At 32.8% G+C, this 15,895-nt stretch overlaps 3 protein-coding genes across 5 annotated transcripts; 2 read left to right on the top strand and 1 right to left on the bottom strand.

Annotated features, from left to right (window-relative positions):
* The first annotated feature begins 449 nt into the window (after positions 1–449).
* On the top strand, positions 450–5,379 carry LOC110673784 (protein FREE1). 2 transcript variants are annotated; one of them, XM_021836983.2, is made up of 10 exons: positions 452–1,594; positions 2,332–2,418; positions 2,515–2,646; positions 3,804–3,935; positions 4,070–4,135; positions 4,223–4,333; positions 4,412–4,504; positions 4,632–4,665; positions 4,911–4,981; positions 5,063–5,379. In XM_021836983.2, the coding sequence occupies exons 1-10, from the start codon at positions 590–592 to the stop codon at positions 5,138–5,140; spliced, it is 1,809 nt and encodes a 602-aa protein (XP_021692675.2). In that variant the 5' UTR covers positions 452–589; the 3' UTR covers positions 5,141–5,379. The 2 variants fall into 2 exon arrangements, with proteins under 2 accessions (XP_057987705.1, XP_021692675.2); XM_058131722.1 differs by lacking the exon at positions 2,332–2,418 and having other exon boundaries at positions 450–1,594.
* Positions 5,380–9,172: 3,793 nt separating this feature from the next.
* LOC110673786 (GDSL esterase/lipase EXL3) lies at positions 9,173–12,402 on the top strand. The gene is made up of 5 exons (XM_058131709.1): positions 9,173–9,583; positions 11,193–11,323; positions 11,514–11,747; positions 11,868–12,123; positions 12,200–12,402. The coding sequence occupies exons 1-5, from the start codon at positions 9,241–9,243 to the stop codon at positions 12,391–12,393; spliced, it is 1,158 nt and encodes a 385-aa protein (XP_057987692.1). The 5' UTR covers positions 9,173–9,240; the 3' UTR covers positions 12,394–12,402.
* Positions 12,403–12,549: 147 nt separating this feature from the next.
* LOC110673785 (GDSL esterase/lipase At1g59030) lies at positions 12,550–14,504 on the bottom strand. 2 transcript variants are annotated; one of them, XM_021836984.2, is made up of 5 exons: positions 14,083–14,504; positions 13,756–13,886; positions 13,414–13,647; positions 13,052–13,307; positions 12,550–12,954 (listed from the first exon to the last, which is right to left on the bottom strand). In XM_021836984.2, the coding sequence occupies exons 1-5, from the start codon at positions 14,375–14,377 to the stop codon at positions 12,713–12,715; spliced, it is 1,158 nt and encodes a 385-aa protein (XP_021692676.2). In that variant the 5' UTR covers positions 14,378–14,504; the 3' UTR covers positions 12,550–12,712. The 2 variants fall into 2 exon arrangements, with proteins under 2 accessions (XP_021692676.2, XP_021692677.2); XM_021836985.2 differs by having other exon boundaries at positions 12,550–12,909; positions 14,083–14,498.
* Between the last annotated feature and the right edge of the window lie 1,391 nt (positions 14,505–15,895).

Raw genomic sequence — 15,895 nt, 5'->3', positions numbered from 1 at the left:
ATTATTTTAAATTAAGTTTAATATACTATAATAAAATGCAATTAAATTTTTTTTATTGTAATTCAACATAAAATTCTAAATATTATAATATTTTTATTATAATAAAATTATGAAATCATAATATAAAATATAATAAATTTTATTGATTAATGATTTTATTGATTATATAACATAAAAAAATGAAAAATTATAATACATAATTGAAAAAGCATAATCTCATTCATATAAACATAAAATTTACTTTTATAATATATGAAGGCATTTACATATATAATTTTAAAAAATATTATATTGATACATGAGAAATAGAGCCTTTTATTTCTGTAATTGAAAAATAATCTCCCAAATCGGCAAGGTTTGTATCATTTAGTCCACGTGGCGCACCGATCAAGTGCAAGTACAAAAATCTTCCGTGTTCGGGATTACAGCTGAGACAAGTTCCATAAATTATTCTCCTAATCTTTTGTCTTCTTTCCGTTTACCAGTTCGTCCATCGTCTTCGTCTCTGCTGTGGAAAGCTGAAGAGGAGCAGTTGCATTCTCATCTCTTTCTCTTTGCTAAGGAAATCAGGAGCTGATTGGAACCAGAGATGCAACAAGGAGATTACAATTCCTTCTATCAATACCCCCCTCATCCTCAAAACCCTAACCCCAATCCCAATCCCAATCCCAATCCCAATCCTGCTTTAAACGATCACCACCAGACTTCATACGCATCAGCACCTCCGTTCACCACCACTTATGCCCCTTCCGATTACCCCGTTTACCCCACCAATTACCCTCCTTATACACAACATCCCTATCCCGTCCCTGCTCCCACTGCTCCCTTGTACAATCCACTGACGCCGCCTCCGCCTCCTGCTACGACTGCTTCTCTGAACCCTAATAATCTGCAATCCTCATTCAACCCGTCACCACAACCTCCTCAACCTTCTTTCCCTCCCTACGATTCCAATGGGCCCTACCAGCCTCCAAACACTCAGCAATCCTATTACCCGCCTTACGATCAGAAGCAGACGGCTTCCAGTTACGCTCCTCCTCAACCTTCCCTTTCCTCCATCGCACCAAATCCTAACCCTACTGCCAATCCACCATACTCCTCCATCTACACTGCCCCGCCATATAATAATCCTATAGGATCGTCGGTCCCACCTGCATATGATAATCCATATGAGAATTCGCTGAAATTTGATCAAAGCGTCGGGTATTTTGATGATAAATATGGAGGTTACACACGGGGCGGATCTGATTTTGGGTCGGATCTATATGGGAAGCGACCAGAGAGCAGGTACGATATAGGTCGCGATGATGGGTATGGGGATGGCGTTTATGCCTATGAAGGGAGTAAGGTGGAGCCATATGGAGCCAGGGGCACTGCACCAAAATCATCAACTTGGGCTGGGTTCGATGATTATGGGAGAGCTATCAACTTCCCGTCTGGAAAGGACTCATCAGTTGGTTCGGGATCCGCTAAGATTGTGCGAGCGGTACCAAAGGCAGAGACGCAACAGGATGTTAAGAGTGGGGTCCAAAAGTTCAGGGTTAAGCTGCTGGCTGAAAGCGGAGGCCAGAGCACCATGGATGTACTTTGCCAGGTACCTCATTTTTTTCTTTTAATCTGCGCCAGATGTTTTGCCTTTCATTCATATAAATATTAAGATATTGTCAATATATATCGTCAAGATAGAGTATCATGCCACTACCAGTGGAATTTTTCTTTATATTCACTCACGGCCATTAACATTAGTGAAACGTGTGTCACAGGTAGATTTTATGTGTGAAAAGAAGAGAACATGAATATTGCGGTATTTTTGTCCGAAATTTTGTTTCTTAGTTTATGGAATTCACTTGGAAATTCTGCCATTATGGAATTTGGCCTGGTTGTAGATAATTAAATTCTTGGAGTTGGAAGTGAAATGGACAACATTATGGTTCCAAACATACCAAAATGTGATTGCAAATAAATACACTAAAAATTTTGTGGAATTCATTTGTTCCAAACAGTTCCTATAGGAACTTTTGTTGAGGTTTCAGTTCCTAATTTGATGTTGAAGCATAATCAAACAGAACCTTTTCAATTCTTGTTTATAATCATGTTAAATGTATTAGTACCAACTAGGATTTACTTTGTGGAGTTGAGCCTAAAATGGTTGTTGATTGCCTCTCTCTTAACTCATACAGAAATCACAGTGACTTCTCGATGTAGCGAAGCTTTTGTCACCCCTCTGGTTGAACCCCCTCACCCCACCCCAAAAAAATGAAACCCCCAAAAAATCTTAATTTTATGCATTTTTGTATTTTTTTTGCTGATTAAATTTAAGTTTTCTTTCAGATTGGTTTGGATGGTATTCGTATGCTTGATCCTAGTACTGGGCGGACTTTGAGAATTTATCCTCTTGAGAACATAACAAGATGCGATGTGAGTCAATGAATTCCTCTTCCCTTCTCATGCTCTTCCCCTTTGACGTTTGAAATGTTATTGCTTAATATTGGGATGTACTCCCTTCTCATGTAGGTAACTGATTCATCTACCTTCGCATTCTGGTCCAAGAGTTCCGTGGATATTGAACCAAGACGTATCAGATTACAATCAAATAGTTACACTACCAACACACTTCTTGACATAGTGACAGCAGCAACTGTGCAGGTGTGGTTATACGAACTTATTTATTCTCAATGTAGTCTGATTATATCATAGTCATATGTGATTCTGTAGGACCAATTGCTAATATCACTTGCATTATTTTTTTGTTATTATCATTATTATAACTTTGCTTCAAAACCAAATTCTGTTGCTGGATCTGTACTTTCAGAAAGAAATGCTAGAAGGTGATAAAAAGTGTTGAAATTTGTAATACCTAAAAAGGCAGATCCAAAACCTAAGTAAAATAACTGAATTCAAAGGCTAGTTAAAAAAAAAAAAAAAAGCAGACCTGTTCCACTCTCTATTTGAAGATTTCTGGCAAGGGATTGGATGAAATTGACAACATTAAACTAGGCTGATAGAACTTGGTAGCATTGGAGATATGTAATAGAAGTAAATTTCTTTCTAGATTTAGATGCTGAATTTTGAGATGGAAATATTTGCTTGGAAGGCATTAAAGTATGTACTCTATGTTGGTGGAATATTAAATTTCTGGCTAGCTTAAAGATTTCTAGCTTGTAAAGGCTCTAGCAATTCTATTTTCTATTGAATTGTGGGGTTTGGATTGTCATCTATATGTTATATTGTGAGGAGACAATAAGTGATAGATGGCTAAATACCTGTCAAACTGTCAAAGGGGACTTTGGTGTTGGCTTTGCTTGTTGCTCAGTTGTTATGATGACGCTTAATATACCATTGGCATGTGTTGATATTTTTATTCTGTCATGGTCAGGCCGGTTTCTTAAACAGTTTTGTAGTGAATGGTTTGTATCTTTCCTTTTTTTTTTGGAGGCTTTGTGTTGAATGTATAGGAGTGAATTAAAGGAGGCTTCTTTTCTTAGCTAGTGGAGATCATCCTCCCCTCCCTCCAACTGAGATAAAAACTAAAAATAAATAAATGAAAGGTCTGCCCACCCCTTTTTAGGAGTGAGTTGTTGTGCCAGCAAATGGAGAGGAGGGTGGAGCTGCATATAAGCTTGCTGGGATCATTCTTTCCTCCTCCCAACTGAAAGAAAAGTTAGAAGTAAATAAAAGTCTGCCCACCTGGTTGGATTACCTATAGTTAAATTATATGCGGAGGCAGCAATTAGTTTAATTGCTTTTGGTTGTTGATATACAATAGTCAACCATCGTTTTTTTTCTCCTTTCTTGCAATGCAGGTCAAGGAGATGGGTGGGAGCAGGAGGCCTACTGAATCTTCCAAGACGCTTGAGCAGCCCACAGAAAAGAAAAAAGGGTTTGTTGATTGGATGAACTTGATGAAACCTGGCAATGAGGAGAAAGATCATTGGGTAAATATAGAGCATTGAGATAGAGATTTGATTAATTGATTTCCTTAATATACTAGCATTGGTGGTGGTTGTTTTTTTCCTTCATTGTGAATTTTGTAATTATAAATTTTATCTATATTATTTTTTATTATCAGATCCCTGATGAAGCCGTTTCGAAGTGTACAGCATGTGGGACTGATTTTGGGGCTTTTGTGCGCAAGGTAAATTCATTTAAAGTGGTTGATAAATCACTTTCAAGATCCTTTCTTGGTGAATCTAATGTCTTTCCCCTTCCTATTATCTTTCAGCATCACTGCAGAAACTGTGGAGACATTTTCTGTGACAAGTGTACCCATGGTAGAATTGCTCTTACTGCTGATGAGAATGCTCAGCCTGTTAGAGTTTGCGACCGATGCATGGTATGTGCTTTTAGGAATGTGAAAAATACTGCTGTCTTCCCTTCTGTTAGAATAACAAATATTATTCCTATCATTCAGGCAGAAGTGACTCAGAGGCTTAGTAATGCAAAGGAAGTAGCGAGTAAACCTGCAGGATTGCAGTCTCATGAGGATCTTGCTAGGAAGCTTCAGGTAAATAATATATTACTTTTAGGCATCCTGCTCTCCTTGCACTGTTGGGCTCTGGATAAGTTCATGTATCTGCTTATCAGTGCATTTCTGGTAGTAATTTGTATGAATGGTGATCATTTTATGACAGGAGGAAATGGAGAAAAATCGCAAGGCATCATCAGGTAATCTTGTTACTCGGAATTGATTTTTCCTTTGTATGTGGGGAAGCAATTGACATTTAATTTAAATGTTATTTGAACTTAGAATGGTAGGAGAATAAGTTCCCAACCTAATGGATCATATTGAAATGTCTTTGGATGTGCACAAACCATCGCAGGTGTAGGAGAAGTTTATGCTTGCTGTTCCCAAATTTAACAAAGGTAACCTGTGTCTCTGGTTCTCACACAAATGTTGTTTGCTTTTCCAGGATCCAAGTCAGATGGGTCTGGGAGACGGATGAGAGAAGTTGCCTGTCCTACTTGCACTGTCCATTTGCAGGTTTGAATTCATTCCCTGTCATACTGTAGGACTTAAATTTGCATGTATTTTGTTTGTTCATGATGTTTACGGGTTGCGCAGGTCCAGGTGCCCAGCTCGGGTTCTGAAACTATTGAGTGTGGAGTCTGTCAACATCCATTTCTTGTCAGTGCTCATTGATTTTGCATCTACGTTCATGAGCGGTGAAGGCGCCTATTATGAAGATCGCGGATAAAAAATGCTATTCCAATTTAGGGTGAAATGAATGATCCTAGTTTTGAGGATATCACTGGAATTAAGTTGCGAAAACAGGCGTCAAGAGTTGTATATGGTTTAATTATTTACTCATTTTCATTCACAATATGCGCTGTGGAAATGCTGCTTGGGAAGTTTCTATGGATTTGTGATTTGAAGCGTGAGTTTGCAGTTTGTCTTTACTTGTTTATAATCAAATAAAAAGATCTATCAATCGTTTTACAATAAAAAAAAAAAGGTAGCTGTTGATGGATGATACGGAATTGATCAAAACACTGGGCTCCAAAGTTATCCGTGGCCCAAACATGAGCCTAGAAGAGTTCAAGTCAGGATTTATGTGCTTAAATTGGATTGGAATCGTCTCTTGCCCTTTGAATCGGACTGAGTGGTTCAGTTGGATTTGGCTTGAACTAGTGTTGATTTAGGTTCGGAATTAAAACTGAGAAAAGTTTTATGGCAGGAAAAATAATTTTTTATTTTTAAAATTTTCAAGTTTTATTTTCATGAAAAATGAATTCACTTTAGATTTTTTTTTAAACTCAAAAATAATTTTAAAAATAAATTATTATAAAATTTTATATTACTTGCAAGTTTTTTAATATACATTGCTCATTTTTTAAACAATTATTTAATTTAATTGTTAAAAATTATAGTATAATTTCAATTAAAAGTTATTGTTTTTAATTTGAAAAAAATTTGAAAAATAGAAATTTATTTATTTATTTATTTTTAAAATTTTAATTAAATGTAAAAAAATTAAAAAAAACTGGTTTATAATTTCTTCATTTTAAAAAAAATGGCACAAATAAGCATAAAATTTTAGTTTCAGTGTTCTTTTTTGGAAATTTTTTTCATGGCTGTATTTCAATTTTTGACAGGTGAAAAGGTCCTTATAATATAGTTTTGTGATGCTCGTACTGTGAATTGAGACTGTTGATTTCGATTCAAAATCGAATTGGGGTTCATGGGCTTGAATTGAACCAAGTGATTTTAGTTAGATTTTGGCTTGAATTAGCATTATCTAAAATAAAATTAATAAAGCAAAACAATTTCAGTAGTTGAATCCACTGAAACCAAATCAAATTAAAATCAAAACTAATTATTTCAAATCAAAATGGAATTGAAATCGGCCAGTGTCATCCCTCCAAAAAAATTATGGAAATGGTTAAATGAAGGTGATAGCCGCCAGACTTGAGTTGGCAAACTTTGTTTCATGTAGATCATTCAACACCCAAAGTTCAAGCCACCATTTGGCTCACTTCAGTTCCTCAATACTAATTTGAAGCAATTCATCTCCTCATTTCTGCTTCATTGTCACCCAATTGCAATGAAACACAAGCATCTTCATCACAGCCATTGCTTATGCTTGAAGATGCACCAAAACACACTGCAATTTGCGCATCCATCACACCATCAGTGATTTGAATTACATAATGTTAATATCTCACGTTGATTTGAGATAAAAATTTTTAATTTTAAGCTAATTTTAGAACATGAATTAAGTCTAATCATTTTCTTAAAACATTATAAAAAGAAAAAAACAGAGCATGCAGCTATAATTTATCTTTACTTAAATATAATATAAATATTTTTACGAGCATCAATTAATTTAAATATTAAAAATTTATATTTTATAATATCAGAGCATAATGAAATGGATAGTAAATTAAAATTTAAAGAACTCTTTCCAACCAGAAAATTGTCGGACGCATTGAATATATAGTTAATAGTTGAAGATCAGGACACATGATATTCAATCCGATACTGTCATATGAGTGCTGCAGATTTAATATTTTATATTTATAAAAAACAAAAAAAAAATTATTTCACACATTATATATATATATAAAATTAAATGTAAGGGCGGTGATACAGCTGATAAAGAGGAGGCCTTTAATTTACGGAATTTGGACGGAACACGTTTCATGCAGTTGGCCGAAGAGATTAGATTCGCCAAGTATCTCAAGGGGCCTACCGTGTTGATTTATTTTTTTCGCATTAAATTTTCCATATTATTTTATATGTGTTAAATTAAAATTGATTTTTTAAAAAAATATTTTCATATTAATTTATTATATTTAAAATAAATAATTTTATAGTATTGTTTAATAAAGTCGAATCTTAATTAATAATTATAAATAAGAGTGAGCAAACATTAATTATAACTAAAAATAAAATCAAGTTCAATTGTTTTAGGTTTTTTTTTTTTTTTCAATTCAGTTAACATGTTTTAGCACTTGTGAAAAATTAGAGCAATTTTTTAAAAGAATTTTTTAAGAAAATAAAAAATAAAGTTTCGTATTCATGTGTTAATTTTTCAAAATAAAATTAAATATAACTAAAGCAAAAAAAATATTCGATTAGTTGTAAGTTAAAATTATAAAATAATAATTATAAATAGTATATTTTTAATAAAATTATAATTAATATATTAATTATTAAAATTTAATTATTTTTATTAATTTAATTACTAAATTAAAGATAATTGAATAAAAATAAAAAATTAAAATTTTAGAAATTATTAATTAATTACTGAACTGAAATAAATATGCTTCTGTGAAGATGACAGAATTTCGTCAATTCGATTTGATTATAATTTAATAATAGTGTGGGATCACCCCTAGCATAGGCCTGACTACCGGTTCAAGTTGGTTCTGGGATGAAACCGACGATTCAAGTTGGCCAAGGGATGAATTGAAACTAGATCAATTGACTGCGATTTCATTTGATTTCAATTTCCAACCTGTTCCGATTTGATTTCAGATTCAATTTTGATGGTTTCAATTCCACTTCAAAAATGATTTGATTCATCTGCTACCCTCTAAAGTTGCCATTTTTTTAAAAAAATCTGTTTAAACTAGACCAAAATCAGCAATTTCAATCTAATTTCGGTTCACAGCTACGAGAAGCGGATAGAAACTATAGCCCCTACAGCTGATCCAGTTTTGTTTCATGCCCTTAAACTACTTATTTGAGCCAGTTTGAAGTTTGAGTCGGACTGATATCAATTTGATTCATAACCTGAAACGGCCAGGCCCCTCGCCGGTTCTACCTTAGCGGCTACCTAGGATACGGTGGTTTACCGAACCACCAATCGGATGGAATAGCCCACAGTTGGCCTTAACCTTCCAAAATAGCCCACACTTGAAGGTTTTTCCCTTGAAAGATTAGTAAAAATTATAATAATTTTTTAATATGAAGTGCAGAGAAATTGCATGGGGGAGGGGGCGGGTGGGGTGGGGTGGGGTTGGGTTGTCCAACGAGGCACCAACCTGATTGCGATCCGTTTGGTCTCATTTAAAAATTAATATTAACAAACGAGGAGGAGAATCATACTTGAATTTAGGTAAGGGTAATTTAATTGTGGAGTGATGAGAAAATTGAAGTTTCTTCCATCATTTATCCAAAAGAGGTAGCTCGAGTAGGTGAGATAATCAAGTTCCCTTTTTTTTTTTTTAACAACAATAATGATAATGAAATAAATGATGTTAGTCCCCATGTTATGATCTTGTGAATACTGTTTTTATTTCCATATTTTTTATTATTTAATAAAAATTTAATAAATTAAATAATATTTGATAAATTATACAGTCAGAAATAATGAGTAACTAAATTTAATATTTTCATATTTTGTATACTTTAAAAGTGAAAAAATACTAATCAAATTATTTTCTGATTTATCATTATAAGAATCAAATTTTAATATCTGTAAAGTTTGGAGTTGAAATCTTATTTGAGTTAAAACAACAAGTGTTAGGTGCAATAGTAAGATTTATTGTGCTTCTAAGAGAAGAACTCAAGTTCACTCATTCTTAAAAAGAGTCATCGTTTGTTGAAAGGAACAACCATGAATATCAAAATCTGTAATAAAATAAAATAAAATAAAATAATGAAATATCGTGATCATCTACAAGTCACAAGTGCGAAAGAAGGAAGGGGTTGGATTATATTTAGTTAAGAAGACTAGTGGCTATTAACTTGGCCGCCATTGTTTCCACCGGGACATCATTTCTTTTTCCATTGAAATGAATCATCTGTTGGAGCCAGGCTTGGAGGTTTTGCGAATATATATTTCCAAAACGATGAAGTTTCTTTCGTGGAGACCTTCTTCTTCTTCTTCTTCCACTCCAATATTGGTGTTTCTTATGATATATGTTCATGTATGGACTGCAAAAGCTTTGGTAAAGCTACCGCCTAACACAACAGTTCCAGCACTTTTGGTATTTGGAGATTCCATAGTTGATACAGGTAATAACAACAATCTCCAAACGATAGTCAAGTGCAACTTCCCACCATATGGGATGGATTTCAAAGGAGGAATTCCGACAGGAAGGTTCTGCGATGGAAAGGTTCCTTCAGACATCATAGGTAGTATCAAACTCTCTCTCTCTCTCTCTCTCTCTCTCTGATATAAACATATATATATTTACCATGACCTGCATAAGCATAAAATCACATGTATCAATACAACATGAGCGACATTGAGATAATTAGTTAGTGTAGAGCTCAAAAGTATATAGGACAATACATTCTCTCATGATCATGAACATTCAGAGCGTGAAACTTGCAAGCATGAGCAATGGTATGTTTTAATATTATAAATATAAAAAAAATGAATCATATTTAATTCAATCCCAAAAGTTAACCGAAGAATTGCCTAAACTTATATATATATCTCAAATGAAATGGAACAATAGCTAGGTCAATAGAGGGGAATTGAAAGTCAATCCGGAGGATCCTGCAGTCTGTAAAATAATTCTGAGAGTTCATCTTAGGAAATAGCTATATATAGGAGTTATTAAAATAAGATGTTTTAACTCAATCTCATTGGAATCTGTTTATAAGATTACAAGGAATTGACAAATAAATCCTCATAGAAACTAAATGAAAAACAAAATTCTTATATAAAGAAACAATAATTTTATCACTAAATAATTAATTATTTAATTATATATATATAATACAATTTAATTAAAATAAATAATTAAGTTTTTAAAAACTTTTTAACTTATGTGACATGAAAATAAAAAGGAATTGGATATCAGGGTAATATTGGAAACAAGTTTTTCCTTTTGTCAGCTTTTACAATATTTAAAGGGTAAAGTGCTTTTTAGTCCCTGAGTCATATCAAAATCAATATTTTTAAAAAATTAAAAGTTTAGTCTCTATTTTTATTTTTTTTTTTTTTTGTCATCTCCCTTTTTTTTTTTTTTTTTAATTTTTTAAAAAAATTAAAAAAAAAAAAAAAATTATTTTTTTTTTTTTTTTTTTTTTTTATTTTAAATTTGTTATTTATTTTTTTTTTTAAAAAAAATTAATAATTTTTTATTTTTTTTTTATAAAAAAACAAAAAAAAAAAATAAAATTTTTTTTGGAGGATGGGGAGATTCAGTTTGATGAGGAGTATATATATATATATACTAACTACTACTAAAAAAAAAAAAAAAAAAAAATGTGTTAATTTTAACATAATTTAAGGAGGAAAAAATAATTTACCCTATTTTAAAATGTCCAAACATTTTCTCCCTATGAAAATTTTAATTCTTCATATATCCGTTAGATAAAAATATAATCACAAAGGTAGATTTTATTTTATAATTACTTTGTTTAAAGCAAAGTAAAACTACTTTATTTTATGAAAAAATTTAAAATTTTAAATAAAATATTATTTTAAATTAATAATAATGATCAGTGTAATGGTGTTATTTATATTTTTATATTAAATGAAATTAAATATTTCAACTTATTGTTATTAATTTAAAAATATATTTTACTATATTATTTTATAAAAAAAAATTATATGTTCATTTTTTGTGCAGTTTCATATTTTTGTTGTTACTTTAATATATTTTGGTGAAATAATTATATTACAAAAAATAAACATCACTTTACGTAAATATATATACATATAAAATAAAATATAAAAATTAAATTTCATTAGATTATAATTTCTTGTGAAATAAAATATTTTTCTCAGCTGAAGAATTAGGAATCAAGGACACCGTGCCTGCCTATTTGGACCCAACAGTGACGCCTGCTGATCTCGCAACAGGAGTAACCTTTGCTTCAGGCGGCACAGGATATGATCCCATGACACCAAAGCTAGCGGTAAATATATAATTCTCCCACTCTTCATCTATCATACTATTATTCTTGCAGGTTTTTTCGATTTATTGTGGATGCAAGATATTAATGAATATATGGATTTTATTTATTTTATGTTATTAATACGTATCTTGAAATCACGATGATCCGAATCTAAATATGATTAATATTGGTTCTGAAATCTGGGTGACAGTCAGTCATATCCTTAGCCGATCAATTGGAACACTTCAACGAATACATACAGAAGCTGAGAGGATTTGTTGGAGAAGAAAAAACAAACTTCATCTTAGCAAATAGCCTGTATCTACTGGTAGCAGGCAGTGATGACATAGCCAACACCTATTTTGTTCTACGTGCTAGGAAATTACAGTATGATGTTCCTGCATACACCGATCTAATGGCAAATTCTGCTTCTAGTTTTGTCCAGGTGAATTCTTGTAATTATATATTTTCTTCAAGTTGTACAACATATTAGGCATTTGGCTATGGAAATTCTTGAAGAGTTCTACAAATTCTTATTATTTTGGGTGTTTTGATTTTTTCAAAGGATTTATATAACCTGGGAGCAAGGAGGATAGCAGTTTTCAGTGCACCACCGATTGGATGCGTGCCATCCCAGAGAACTTTGGCAGGGGGATCTCTAAGAGATTGCGCAGAAAACTACAATCAAGCAGCAACCTTATTCAACTCCAAATTGTCTAAGAAGATAGATTCTTTTAATACTACGCTCCCTAACAACAAGATTGTCTACGTAGATGTCTACAATCCTCTCTTCAATCTCATCCAAAACCCTAATAAATATGGTAATTAACCTAATCTTTCAACTGGGTAGTCAATAATTAGATTTCAGAACAAAAATTAACCCTTTTTTTTTTTCAGGTTTTCAAGTTGCAAATAGAGGATGCTGTGGAACGGGAGATTTAGAGGTTGCTATTTTATGTAATAAATTAACTGCAGTCATTTGTGCTAATGTTTCTGATTATGTATTTTGGGATAGTTATCATCCCACAGAAAGAGCTTATAGAGTACTCATCTCACAACTCCTCACTAAGTATGTGGAAAAATTCTTCTGATTCCATATTAGCTTGCAGAGTTGCAGTGTTCCTCTTATTTTAGTTTCTTAGTCATTTGTTCATAGTTTGAAATTTTCAAAAGCCATTTTGATTTGGGAATGGCATATCAGCTGTTGAATTTACAATGTTTGTCAAATTCAATTACTAAAATCTCTGTAACGTGCCAACATAATCATTTTATTGAATTCTCGAAGTGATTGATTTCAACAATATGTTAACAAGAAATTACTTATGCTATAGCGGACATTTCAATAGGATATTAAGTGAAAACACAGTCCATTTATGTGGAATATCATGAGGTTAAGATTGATGAGCTGCCTCAGGAGAAATTCTTCCCATACTCTTGGAGAATTTGAGAAACCAAGATCCTGTATGCTCTTTCAGTAGGATGGGCAGAGTCCCAAAACAAATACTTAGAAGTGTCAGGACATGTAAATGGATTCAATTGGTTACAGAACAATGCTGTTACTTCTATTTCTCCAGTGCCACAACACCCACTAGTCGTCTCTTCAAATCCTGAAAAATGTTTAGATAAATCCTCTTTTAAAAATAACAGCAACACTGCAACACAATTAGCTTAGTCACAAGGCTTGCTAGCTAGCTAGCTGGCTGCAATAGAAATAAGAATTGAGAAAGCTTCTTCTTAAGGTGATTTTACCTGATCCTTGAGGATTTTGGATAAGTGCAAGCAGAGGATTATAGACATCAAGATAGAATATGGTGGCATTGGCAAGGCTGCTATTAAGGACACTCAACTCAGAGGATAGCTTGTAATTGAACATATTTGCTGCCTGGTTCGAATCCTCTCCACATGCTCTATATAACCCTCCTTCCACTGTTCGAAAAAAAGGCACGCATCCAATAGGTATTGTAACCAGAAATGCAATTCTTCGTGCACCCAACCCATACAAATCCTTTCCAAATCATGTATTATAAGATGTTAAAAGCATCAAGACGTATAGGAAATCATCCATGGTCACATGTACAGGGAAAACATAATGCAAATAAAAGAACATTCACCTTGACGAATTTAGTAGCCCTGCTAACCAATAAAGAAGTGTATGAAGAAACATCATATTGCAATGATTTGAGATGGAGAATGAAGTAGGTGATTGCAAGATCATTATTTCCAGATGATATAACAAAAAGGCTGTTGAATATGATGGCTTCAGCTTTCTCTTCTCCAACGACTCGCTTAAGCTTTGATGTGTACTCTTCGAAGAGGTGGAATTGATCTGTTATTGATAGGATTGACTGATAATAAAAGAATTGATAATTAGACAGAAAATTCAAGAATTGGCTGGACAGATAATCCAGAACAAGAGATTTATCTTAAATTTTAAAATGAAAGAAGTTATGAACCTGTATACCAGCTGTTAAAGGGTCAAGACCTGAGCCAGCTGAAGCAAAGCTTACGCCTGTTGGAAGATCATTGTCTTGCAGATTTGGATCAAGGTATGCTGGCAAAAGATCTTTAACTCCCACACCTGATGCTGTAAAAAAACATATATATGTTTTTGAAAATTTGTCAACCTCTATAATTCACAGTCCTTGTAAATTGAAAAAGATCTTTAAAGAAGAGGGTATGAAAGCCAAAGAGAGCTCTCAACCAGTTTCTAGTAATTAAAGACTGTCCATTTCCTATGCTAATAATAACTAATGGATTAGTGTTAATAAATGAATAAATACCAACTAAGTCAGAGAAAATTTTTCCATCAGAACATCTTCCTGTAGCTATTCCTCCAGGAAAATTCCTTCCATATGGAGGAACGTTGCACTTGGTAAGGGTTTTGAGATTGTTATTGTTGCCAGTGTCAAGAATTGAATCTCCAAATGCGATAACTGCTGGAATTGTTCCATTACTAGCCTCCGCAATACAAAATAAAAGTAAAATAGAAAGTGGGAGCAAAATGGTTGAAGCAGGATAATGGATTTTCACATAGAAAAACTCCATTTTTCCAAGTGAAGTCTGTGGTGCAAGCATATGCACTTATATACAAGTAAAATGGATAGAAAGCTTCCAAGATCCAATAATATACGTTCTGGAGGTGTTCGGTTTTAATTATAAATCTGGTTCTACCAAAGAATTTGAATTGGAACCAATGGTTCTGATTCCCGTTTCAATTTGGTTTTAAGTAATTTTAGATATGATTTTGGTTCTACCTTATATATCCCATTTTGATTTCAATTTTGGTTCTACTTTATTAAATTAATTGCTTTCATAAATTTCTCTAGCTTGCTACTAATTTTTTTTTTTTTTTTCAGGCAAATAGAGAACTTTTGTTAAAGAATATTCTTAATCTAAAATGACTTAACTGTCAAATAAGTAAACAAAAAATTTTCTTGAGTTTATGATTGTAACACCCTATTTGTATAGCCCGGTATATTTTATTGTTCCGGTGACCGGAGTCGGTCTGGACAATTAAGGTGATTAGAACCACATTTAAGACAACTAAAGAAGCCATAAATATAAATAATTAGTAATTGTCAATTAATTAAGTATAAATAAGAAAAATAGAATATAAGAGGTTAAACGAGCCGAGAGTCACAGCGATAGGTGACCGTCTCGAGAACGACTGCGAAGCCATTTAAACTCAAATTTCGAACCATAAAATGTGACGCTGCGGTCCTTAGGACCATTACGAACATAGTGGAAAAGAGAAAATCATGAAAAAGAACTGTTAAGCCAGTCAAATAATTATGTTAGGGAGCCGAAAGAAATATTGAATTATTTGCAAACCGGATTGAACCGGCGAAGGGCAATTTGGTTAATTGACCCCGAGAGCTAACTCCTGACCTAATTGTCAAATAAAATCGGAGAAAAGAAAATTTCGGAATCGAGAATTAAATTAAAGAACTAATAGAAAAATAAATAGAAAAAAAAATGGAAAAGTCAAAAGGTGATGACATCATGCATGACATCATGCATGATGCCATAAAGAATATAATTAATTTATTTACTTATTTAGATTTTTGGTCTTCCTAAAGAGATAAAGACAAAAAGAAAAGAAACAAAAAAAAAAAATTATTTGGTCTTCTTCCTTCCTCCCATTGCCGCCCCATCACTCGCACCTCTCTCTTTCATCCCTTTTCCACCATTAACAACCAATTCAAGCTTTTAAAAGCTTGATTTTATTTTATATATATACCCTAACTCCCTTAAGTAAATTTTGTTCTTGGATCTTGACAAGTATCTTGTGCATAGAAAGGAAGAAGAAAGTGGAAGAATTGAAGCTTTGGGAATACTTCCTTAAAGGTTAGTCAAGAATCCTCTCAATTCTCCTTATATTCATGAATTTGCACTTGAAGTGGACTAGTATTGATGAAAATAAAATAAAAACAATATATTTAGGAATATAATAAAATTCAGCCAGCTTAGAGGTAAACAAATTGACCAAAGTTGAAAAACTACAGGCTGCCCTGCACAAACTGACCAAATGAACAGTGTTTGTTCATTTAGTCATAACTCGAGCTAGGCAGGTCAAAATGACCTGAAATTTTA

The sequence above is a fragment of the Hevea brasiliensis genome, chromosome 2 (genome assembly GCF_030052815.1).
Source record: "Hevea brasiliensis isolate MT/VB/25A 57/8 chromosome 2, ASM3005281v1, whole genome shotgun sequence".
Taxonomy (NCBI): domain Eukaryota; kingdom Viridiplantae; phylum Streptophyta; class Magnoliopsida; order Malpighiales; family Euphorbiaceae; genus Hevea; species Hevea brasiliensis.
The sequence above is the reverse complement of the archived record's forward strand: the minus strand, read 5'-3'. Positions and strand labels throughout refer to the sequence as shown.